Consider the following 11,560-nt stretch of genomic DNA (forward strand, 5'->3'; position numbering starts at 1 on the left):
TTTAAAAAAAAGAGCTAAAGTGAATGATGGTACATGGAGGGGGTTATAATCATTGTAATGAAACTAGGTATATGATTTGTTGAATGTAAAACTGACTATCTGCCCTGTAAACTTTTACTCTCCTCAATGCACAATAAAAACCTTAAAAAAAAAATTTTTTTTTTAATGCAGCAACTAGAAAAAAAGAATGTAGTAACTATAAAGACAAAAGAATGACAGGAAAAGGGGGTTATAAAAAAGAAAAATAAGAGAGAAAATAAAAGGAAAGTATTTTAAAAACACTTAGAAAAACCAGAATGGAAAAATGAAAGCAGAAAGTAGTTTAAAAAGATCAAAGGCAGGGGTGCACATAGAAGAGGGGAAATGAGAAACAGAAGAAAATAAGGTAAAACAAAAGCAGAGATACAAGGGCTAAAATGGAAAGAAGAAGGAGGAGAAAGAATAAATCAACAAAAACAATGAGAAAGTAAAAACAACCCCAAAACAAACCCAAAAGAAACAGTGCAGCTGTTAGACCCCAACAGGAGAAAACTCTGTGGGCTCCTGCAAGCCCAGGAGCTCATGAGGTGGGCGTGGGAAGGGTGTGACAGCAGAGTTCCCAGGCCTAGATAGAGTTCCTATAGACCTCAGTGTTATCTATGGTCAGGACACTCATCCAGAAGTAGTCCCTGGAGGACCTTGATGGAGCTAAATTTAGTGTCTGTTACAGCCATAAGGCATCTGGGAGCAGGGTGACTGGTTAAATGCTGGTCTGGTGATTCTGCAGGTTCTGTAGGTCTCCTGAATCCAGGCACCAAATCAGCATAGCAAAGTGAAGCAGCAGGCACCTGCTTCACACTGGCATGACTTCCAACCATGTGACTCCAAACTCCTGGAGAGCAGGGTCTGCACTGGGTGTATATGAGGGTAAGAAATCGCCACACTTCTGGTCAGCAGGGGAGAGCATGGAGAAAAAGGACTCACACATTTCTCGCCACCTGTGTGAATCTGCTCTGCCAAGTCTTCTGTTGCCAAAGTTGCTCAGAAAGATGGTCACACTGAATCTGGCCAACTGTTCACGTGTCAGTCTCCCTCTCTGTTATCCATAGTCATATCCACTTCTCTAAACTTTCCTCTGAAGTTCATGGTTCCAGAATTTTCTTCTGTGTCTGTTTCATTTGGTCTCTGAATCTGCCTAGTCCACCACTTGCCGGAAGTCCCCATGTAATCACAAATTTTTAGTAACATTGTTTTAAATAGTTTCAGAATATTCTACCAAGGGGATAGCGCTTTTTCCTTAAAAATTTTTATTTTAAATGATCATTGAAATTAAAAAAAGAAAAGCTTAGGTGGGGGACTTCTTTAACAATCTGGAGATTAGAGGCATTCAATGGCAAGACCATATGTTTATACTAAACAATGACTGTTTTATCCTCAAAATAAAGTATTTCCCTCTCATAAATCAGAACAGTACATACCAAAGCAATCTTTCAAGTCCATTTTCAATTATATACTTGATCATTACTTCTAAATATCTTAGCGGATCCTCTGGACAGGTAGCAAGTAGACCACATAACAGAGCCTTGGGAAAAAACGTGAAACAGAAGAAATGTTTCTGAATCAGCTTTTTACTAAGCATTCTGTAGACTTACCCTTATACAACTAAAATGTCAAATAATGTGCCAGTATTAAAGTAAATATACTTTATAGAATGTTTTTGTTATTAAGTGCCATAGAGTAGGTTCTGACTCATAGCGACCCTGTATAGGGTTTTCAAGAAGTGGCTGGTGGGCTTGAACCTCTGATCTTGATGTTCAAACCAACCTTGCAGTTCAGCACATTAACCCACAGCACCACACCAGGACTCCACTTTATAGATACTCTTCTATAGTTATTCCCCCTATCATCTGCTCAAGTCAAATCAAAGTGCAACTTATCTTTCCCCTTTAAAAAAAAAAAAAAAATTCCATCACAAATTACATAATAAAGTTTGCAAGTAAGTCATAAAACAGTGTTTTGCACTATAGGGGGAGTATGCTATATACAGTGTTCTGCCTTTTATGAAAAGAAGTCACTTGGTAGTCAATTTGAAAACATAATTGTGATGCTTTAGTTCAGTGGTGTCTACTTTTTTAAAATATGTTGTGCTGTTGTTAAGTACTATCCGGTTGGTTCCAACTCACAACAACTCTGAATCTAAAACCTTGCAGTTAACAGTCAAGTGCTTATCCTATAACACCAAGGAATTGTTTAAAGTTTAAAAATGTTTTTTCCTCAGACCCAACCATGAAAAATGACTGAGAAAATTCACAATCAAAATCAACTATGAATTCCTTAACTATTTTAAAAAGTCATGTGATCATGCATTAACTCTATGGATTGTATATTTTTCCATTGTAGCACATTACACATCCATGGGAAACAAATGACTTACTGGATCAAAGATCACATACACAGAGTACATGGAACACAGACATGAAAGCTTCTGACCCCTCATTTTTTCCTTTGGGCTTCCCACAAAAGCAGAAACTTCTGATGCGAAGTACTGATGAGACCTGTCGAATTAATTGAAGATTTCTCTGTTTGAGACAGAGAGAAGAGTAACGTCACAAATGCCACAGGAACAACCTATAACTCCTGAGATAGTTCTCTGTCTCAGGGTGAGCCTAGTGTAGAGCGGTCTCACTACGAGTTAGAACCAACTCAGCAGCGTACAACAACTAACCACAAGGTTGGTGGCTCAAGCCCACGTGTTGCTCCTTGGAAACCCTATACCGTGTCACTATGAGTCAGAACTGACTTGGCATTGTAAACCATTTGGAGCGGTTCTACTTTGTCCTAAATGTCACTGTAAGTCAGAAGTGACTCAATGATACACAACACCAATCACTTATTGTTGTTGTTAAGTGCCATCGAGTTGGTTCCAACTTGTATTAAGACTGTATAGGGTTTCCGTGGAACAACTGGTGAGCTTGAACCGCCAACCTTATGATTCAAAACAACTTTGCAGTCGAGCACATTAGCCGGCGGTACTAACCATTAGTGGATATTTCTGTTGCTTCTAGTTATGGCTGCTTTAGTAAAGCTGCTATAAACATTACTGTTCAAATATTTTTGTTTTGTATTGTTGTTTTTTCTAAATTTTATTTTGTTGTTAAGAATATTTACAGTAGTGCATACACCAATTCAATAGATTCTACATGTGTCAATTAGTGACATTGATTACGTTCTTCAAGTTATGCACCCATTCTTGTCTGCTTTTCTGAGTTACTCATCATTCATACAAACTCGCTGCTTCCTAAGGTTCTGATCTTTCATGTTGCTGTTGGTGATTTAATCCCACATAGATCATTTAAAAAACAGTATGATGCTCAATGCAGACCCTTTCCATTAGTTAAGCTAAACTATTGTCTGGTTTTGAGATAACTTCAGTTGAGGTTTGATGCTTGTCTCAGGGCAATAGGTTCAGGGATTCATCCACTCTTCATGACTCCAAAGAAATTGAAATTCTGCTCTGCATTTTCCCCACTTTGATGTGGAATTTTAATGGAATCTTCTATCAAAATGTTCAGTAATGGTACCCAGTCTGTCTGGTCTCATGGCAAAGGAGGCAGTTGTCCATGCCGGCAATATCCATGCATTTCATATCCTCCTCCTCTTCCTGACTCCTCCTCTTCTTCTGTTATTCCAGATGAATAGAAACCAATTGTTGTGCCTTGAATAACTGCTTGCAAGCTTTTAAGACTCCAGGCACTATGCAATGAACTAGGAGGTAGAACAGAAGCACTAACTGTGTTATTAGGTCAATTGACTGGGATGTCCCATCGAACCATGTTCCTAAACCTCCAAATGAAGGAACCAAATCTCATGAGGTATTTTTGTGCATAAACTGCCTCAGTAGCTTTTTTTTTTTTTTTTTTTTTGGGGGGGAGGGTTAATGTAAATGTATCAATCACACAACTTCTGTCAATCCATCTTTTTTGCAGATGTGCAGCTTACTGACAGCAATGACAATAATCGGCTGTGCAGCTTTTCCATCCCAACTAACCCTTCTCTCCTCCTCTTCTTCCTACCCCTGGTAACCACTAATAACATTTGGTCTTCAGACATTTGTAGCTTCTTTTTATATAAGTGTGGTCATACAACATTTGTCCTTTGTGATTGACTTACTTTATTCAGCATGATATCTTCAAGCTCCAGCCATAGTGTAATATATATAAAGACTTCATTTCTCCTAATGGTAGTGTCTCACTGTATGTATGGACCACATTTTCTTTATCCACTCACCTGTTAATGAGCATTTAAGGGCTGCTTGCAAGTGTTGTTTGTAGCTTTTGGCTATTGTGAATAGTGTATAGTGAACATTGGTGTTCTTTTTCAGTCTTTGTTTGCCAGTCTTTTGGGTCTATACTTAGTAGTGGAATTAGCTGGTGTGGTACTGAAGGGTAAAGTACTGGGCCACTAGGTTGGTTTGAACCACAAGATTGGTGGTTCAAACTCACCAGCTGCTCCTTGGAAACCCTATATAGGGTCGCTATGAGTTGGAGCCTACTCAACAGCATTTAACAACAACAGCATAGTAGTTCTATTTTCAGTTTTTGAGAAACCACCACACCATTTACCACAGCAGCTGTACCATTTTTCATTCCTACCTGCAATGGATAAGGGTTTCAATTTCCCCACATCCTCACCAACATTTATTATTTTCTGATCTATCTTAGCCATCCATGTGCGAATGTACTGGTAACTCATTGTGTTTTTGATTTCCATCTCTCTGGTCCTAATGATGCTGGGCATCTTTTTATATGTTTTGTGGCCATTTGAATGTCTTCTTTGGTGAAATGTCTATTCAAGTCCTTTGCCCATTTTGTGACTTTTTGTTATTAAGTTGTAAAAGTTTTGTAAGTATTTTGGGTATTAGATTCTTGTTAGATATATGATGGCCAAAGATATTCTCCCAGTCCATACCTTGCCTTTTCACACTTTTGATAGTCTTTTGACAAACGAAAGTTTCTAAATTTTGTTGTTGTTGTTAAGTGCCATCGAGTCTATTCTGATCCATAGCTACCCCATATAGGGTTCAAGCTGGTGAGCTTGAACAACCAAACTTGTGGTTCAAACAACTTTGCAGTCCAGCACATTAATCCACAGCACCACTTTTATGAGATCCCAATTATTGATTTTGCTGTTTGTACTTTGGTTTTTATATTAGATGATCCATTGTGGAAAGCTACAAATGACAGCATTGTCCTGCTTGTTTTTCTAAGAATTTTATGGTTTTAGTGTGCACATTTAGGTCCTTAATCCATTTTTTATTTTTGGGAATTTGTGAGGTAAAATCTCACATGCATAAAATCTCATTTTTATGCATGTGAAAATCCAATTTCTCCTGGATCATTTACTGAAAATACTCTCTGTCCCCATCTAATAAACTTAACAGCCTTCTCAAAAATCCATTTACCATAGATATGTGAGTGTATTTCTGAACTCTCAGTTCTTTCCCATTAGTCTGTATGTCTATTGTCATACCATTCCAAGGCTGTTCAGATTACTGTAGCAGTGTTTGTTGTTGTTGTTAAAGTGCCAGCGAGTCAGTTTTCAACTCATAGCTACCCTGTATAGGGTTTCTTAGGAGCGGCTGCTGAGCTTGAACCCCTGACCCTGTGGTTCAAACAGATCTTGTGGTCCAGCAGTGCCACACCGGGACACCTGTAGCTGTGCAATGTGTTTTTAAAGCAGCAAGTATGAGCCCTTGTACTTTGTTTTTCTCTTTAAGCATTGTTTTAGCCTTTGGGCATCTCTTGCCTTTCCATATAAAGTTGAGGATTGGTTTTTCTATTTTTGTAAGGAAGGTTGTTGGAATTTTGATTAGAGGCTACAGATTGCTTTGAGTAGTGCTGATATCTTAACAATATTTAAGTCTTCCAATCCATGAACATGAATTACCTTTACATTTATTTATGTCTTCTAAAATCTCTTTCAGCAATGTTTTATAGTTTTCATTGCATTAGTCTTTCTCATCCCTGGTTAGATTTACTTCTAGTTGTTATTATCTTAGATGCTACTGTAAATGAAATTTCCACCCTAATTTCCCTTTCAGATTTCTCATTGCTAGTGTACAGAAACCCTAATGATTTGTTGGTTGATCTTGTACCCTGAACTTTGCTAAGTTCTTCTATTAAAAATGTTTGCATTTAATTCTTTGAAGTTTTCTATACGTAGGATCATATCATCCATAAGTACAAATAATTTTATTTCTTCTTTCCAATCTGGATATCTTTTATTTCCTTTTCTTATCCTATTTCTCTGGTTAGGATTTCTAAATACAATATTAAATAGATGTGGTGAGAGTGGGCATCCTTGTCTTATTCTTGATTTTAAAAGGAAAGCTCTCAAACTTTCTCCATTAGTTATAATGTTGGATGTTGGCTTTTTATATATATCCTGAATAATTTTGAGGAATTTCCCTTTTATTCCAATAATTTTTAGAGTTTTCATCAAGAGATGGTGTTGGATTTTATCAAATGCTTTATCAGAATCCAGGGAGACAGTCATGTAGTTTTGTGAGGGTTTTCCATATTTTGTCAATTATGTTGATTGATTCCCTAAAGTTGAACAATCCTTGCTTCCTGAAATAAATCCCACTTGGTCATGATGTCTGACACTTTTAATCAGAAGTTGAATTTGTTCATCTTTTGTTGAGGATTTTTTTCATCAATACTTGTAGGAGATACCAGCCTGCAGTTTTCTTCTCTTGTCTGGTTTGGGTGTCAGGGTTATGCTTCATAGAATAAATTACAAAGTAGTCCTTCTTCCTCTAGCTCTTGAAAGAATTTAACCAGTATTGGTGTTAATTCTTCCCTAAATGTTTTTGTTTGGGTTTTTTTGGTAGAATTCCCTAAGGAATCATCATCAAGTCAAGGCATTTGTTGTTGTTTTGAGGTGTTTGATCACTGATGTGATCTCTTCACTGGTTATGAATCTCTCAAGACTTTCTATTTCATCTTGAATCAGTGTGGGTAGGTTGTGTACCTCCAAGACTTGTCCATTTCATTGATGTTCTCCAGCTTGTTGCCATACTGTTGTTCATAATATGCTGTAATAGTCCTATTTCAGTCAGATCAGTTGTAATGTTGCCTCTTTCATGTTTTATTTTGATTATTTGCTTCTTTTCTTTGTCAGTCTAGTTACATAGTCTAACTAAAGATGTACTGAGGGACTGTTGACACCATGAGTCACCACACAGGCTGACACCACCCGAGTGACCCCAAGCCGTTACTTGAGAAATATTAAGTCATATATGGTTTGACTTGTTTGTTTTGTCCCCTGTATTTGACTGGGAAACTGCATCTGTGAATTGACTGGTTGGTTGAGAAAGTTCAGGGAAGCTAAATCAACCACTCTGATGAGAATCTACAATGTGTTTCTACTGACTTCAGCAGTCAAGGCAATTCAGACCCCTAGCACTCCAAAACCCAGCAAAATGCGCTAGTGTAACCTGATCCCCCTTCTCCTAATTGGTCAATCCCTAAAACAATAACAATAATGTGGTCTATATGTTTATGGGGAGCACTGTAATTCTGTAGGGTAATCACTGGACTGCTAACCACAGAGGCAGCAATTCGACTCCACCAGCTGCTCCACTGAAAGACGGTTGTTGTTGCTAAGTGTCAGGCAGTCCGTTGTGGTTCCTAGACACCCTTTATAGGGTTTCTGAGGAGCAGCTGGTTTGTTTGAACCTCCAGCTTTGTGGTTAGCAGTTCACTGCTGATCCTACAGCGCCACACTAGAAGTCCTCCCGCAAAGATTGGTGGTGGTTGTGTGCCGCAAAATCGGTTCTGACTCACAGCAATCCTGTATAAGCTTTCTGAGGCCTTCCGGGAGCAGAAAGCCTCATCTTTCTCCCTCTGGTATATTTGAACTGCTGACCTTTCAGTTAGCAGGCCAGCTTGTAATCCACGACGCTACCAGGACTCCTTAGGCAAAGATTATTGCTAACTGCCATCAAGTGGATTCTGACTCACAGCGACTATGTATAGGGTTCCCGAAGAGCAGCTGGTGGTTTTGAACTGCCGACCTTGTAGTTTGCAGTCCAATGCTGATCCTACAGCTCCACACCAGGAGTCCATCCACAGAGACTGTTGCTGTTAAGTGCCCAAGAATCGGTTCCGACCCAGCGACCCTATACAGGGTTTGCGAGAAGCAGCTGGTGAGGTTCCATATTACAGCCTCGGAAAACCTATACAGGGTCGCTGTGAGTAGGAATCGATTCAATGACATTTAACAACAACATGAATTATTTTTAAAATCCAGTAATTTGAAAATACAAAGTAATGAAAATTTCATGTTGAAGGAAGCAATAAAATAAAAGAAAAAAAGTTGCTCTGCAAAAATCATGATTTGTAATTTAAATGCGCCCTCTGCTGGGCAATCGAGTTGTGTAATCTAATTTTAATTTTTCATACACATAAAACTGAACTCTGAGTTAATAATTTGAAGAGTATTTTTCACTCACAAGGAACACTGTTGGTGCTATAGGATAGGCACTGAACTGCTTATCCTACATGGTTGGCAATTCAAAGCCAACAGCCACTACGAGAGGACAAAGCCCTCAGAAACATTACACAGTGATGCTGAGTCAGAACCCTGCCTGCAGTTGTCTGCCATTTTGTCGTACTGTGGTGGCTTCTATGTTGCTGTAATGCTGGAAGCTATGCCGCCTATATTTAAAATACCAGCACTAATGACAGCAGGGTCAACAGGGTGGACAGGTTCCAGCTGAGCTTCCAGACTAAGATAGACTAGGCAGAAGGAGAGGCGGACTACTACCGAATGTTTAGCCGTTGATGTCCTAATGAAAGCAGGGGAACACAGTCAGCACAAGAATCTTGAAATTGAAACATTATGAAAAGCACCAGGATATTGTACCGTATAGTCAGAAGATAAGCTTCTCAGGTTGGGAGGCACTCAAACTATGACTGGGGAAAGGCTGTCTTTTCAAAATAGAGTTGAGCGTGATGACACAAATGGAGTAAAACTTTCAGGGCTTTCATATAATGCTGGGGCACAATTCAAAATGAGGGAAAAAGCTGTAAACAACCATTAATAATTGGAACACTGTTGGTGGTGGTGGTGGTAAGTACCATGGAGTCAGTTCCGACTCATAGTGATCCTGCGCAGGGTTTCCGAGGCTGTAAATCTTTACGGGAGCAGAACGCCTCATCTTTCTCCCATGGAACCGCTGGTAGTTTCGAACTGCTGACCTTGAGATTGGCATCCCGACTCGTAACCACTACGCTACCAGAGCTCCTTAATTGGAACATAGAATGTACAAAATACGAATCTAGGAAATTGGGAGTTGTCAAAAATGAAATGGGACACATATACGTCAATATCCTAGGCATTAGTGGACTGAAATGATCTGATATTGGCCATTTTGAATCTGACAGTCGTGAGGTTAATTATTCTAGGAATGACAAATTAAAGATAAATGGCATCACATTCCTCATCAAAAATACCATTTCAAGATCTACTTTGAAGTATAATGCTATCGGTGGTAGGATCATATCCATACACCTACAAGAAAGAACCAGTGAATACCAAACAATATTATTCAAATTTACACTAATGCCAGTGATGATGGAATTGAATAACTCTACCAACTTCTTTAGTCTGATCATTGATCAAACATGCAATCAAGACGTATTCATAATTACTGGCGATTGAAATGCAAAGGTTGGAAACAAAGAGGAAGGATCAGTTGTTGGAAAATATGCTCTTGGTGATAGAAATGATGTTGGGGACCCATGATAGAATTCTGCAAGACCAGTGACTTATTTATTGCAAATGCCTTTGTTAAACAACATAAGAGACATCTAAATACATGGGCTTCACCATATGGCATACACAGAAATCAAATTGACTGCATTGGTGGAAAAACTTCATATCATCAGCCAAAACAAGACGAAGGGCAGACTGAGGAACAGCCCATCAATTGCTCATATACAAATTCAGGCTGAAGTTGAAGAAAATGAAGACAAATCCACAAGAGCCAAAATATGACCTTGAACATATCCCACCTGAATTTAGAGATCATCTCAAGAACAGATTTGATGACACTAATGACCAAAGACCAGAGAGTGTGGGATGACATCAAGAACATCATATAAGAACAAAGCAAAAGGTCATTAAGAAGACAAGAAAGAAGGAAAATACCAAAATGGATTTCAGAAGAGGCTCTGAAACTTGCTCTCCAGTGTAGATGTGCTAAAGCAAATGAAAGAAAGACATGAGGAAGTAAAAGAGCTGAACAGAAATTTTCAAAGCCCAGCTTGAGAAGACAAAGTATGAAATGTGCGAAGACCTGGAGTTAGAATACCAAAAGGGAATAACATGCTCAGCATTTCTCAAGCTGAAAGAACTACAGAAAAAAATCAAGCCTGGACTTGAAATATTGAAGCAATCTATGGGGGCTGAAAATGGAATCCTGGTGTGGTACTGTGGGTTAATGCCCTGGACTGCAAAATCGGTTTGAATCACAAGGTCGGTGGTTCAAGCTCACCAGCTGCTCCTTAGACACCCTTATACAGAGGCACTATGGGTTGGAACTGACTCAACAGTATTTAACAACAACATGGGGAAAATATTGAATAATGCAGAAATTATCAAAAGAAGAAGGAAGAAATACACAGTCACTACACCAAAAATAAATGGTCAATGTTCAATCATTTCAAGAGGTAGCATATGATCAAGAACCAACAATACTGATAGAAGAAGTCCAAGGTGCACTGAGGCACTGGCAAAGGACAAGGCTCCAGGATTTGACTGAATATCAATTGAAATCTTTCAACACACTGAGGCAGCACTGGAGAAAAATTTGGAAGACAGCGACCTAGCCAAATGAATGGAAGAGATCCAAAAGAGAGATGACCCAATGGAATGCAGAGATAATTGGACAATGTCATTAATGTCACATGCAAGTAAAATTTCACTTAAGATAATTTAAAAATGGCTGCAAAAATACATTGACAAGGAACTGCCAAAGGTTCAAGCTAGATTCCGACAAGTACGTAGACCAAGGGATACCATTGCTGATGTCAAATGGATATTGGTTGAAAGCAGAGAATACCAGAAAGATGTTTGCCTGTGCTTTATTGAATATGCAAAGGTTTTCTACTGTGTGGCTCATGAGAAGCTATGGATAACATTGCAGAGTATGAGTATTCCTGAGCACTTAATTGTGTTCATGAGGAGCCTATATGTAGACCAAGAGGCAGTCATTAGAACAGAACAAGGGGCTACTGAATGGTTTAAAATCAGGAAAGGTATGTGTCAGGGTTATATTCTTTCACCATACTTATTCAATCTGTGTGCTGAGCAAATAATCTGAGAAACTGGATTATATAGAGAAAAACATGGCATCAGGATTGGAGGAAGACTAATTAACAACCATGTGGTATGCAGATGATATAACCTTGCTTGATGGAAGCCAAGAAGACTTAAAATATTTACTGATGAAGATCAAACACAAGAGCTTTCAGTAATGGCTGCACCTCAATGCAATGAAAACAAAAAACCTCAC

General features: G+C 38.7%; 1 protein-coding gene across 1 annotated transcript in view; it reads right to left on the reverse strand.

Moving 5' to 3' along the window:
- FBXL13 (F-box and leucine-rich repeat protein 13) overlaps positions 1-11,560 on the reverse strand; it is a 298,456-nt gene that overhangs the window by 270,477 nt on the left and 16,419 nt on the right. Inside the window, exon 2 of the mRNA XM_006834402.1 lies at positions 1,458-1,561. Within this exon, the coding sequence (XP_006834465.1) occupies positions 1,458-1,561 (104 nt within the window). The remainder of the gene's footprint in view (positions 1-1,457; positions 1,562-11,560) is intronic.

The sequence above is a fragment of the Chrysochloris asiatica genome, unplaced genomic scaffold (assembly GCF_000296735.1).
Source record: "Chrysochloris asiatica unplaced genomic scaffold, ChrAsi1.0 scaffold00010, whole genome shotgun sequence".
NCBI classification, from domain to species: Eukaryota; Metazoa; Chordata; class Mammalia; order Afrosoricida; family Chrysochloridae; genus Chrysochloris; species Chrysochloris asiatica.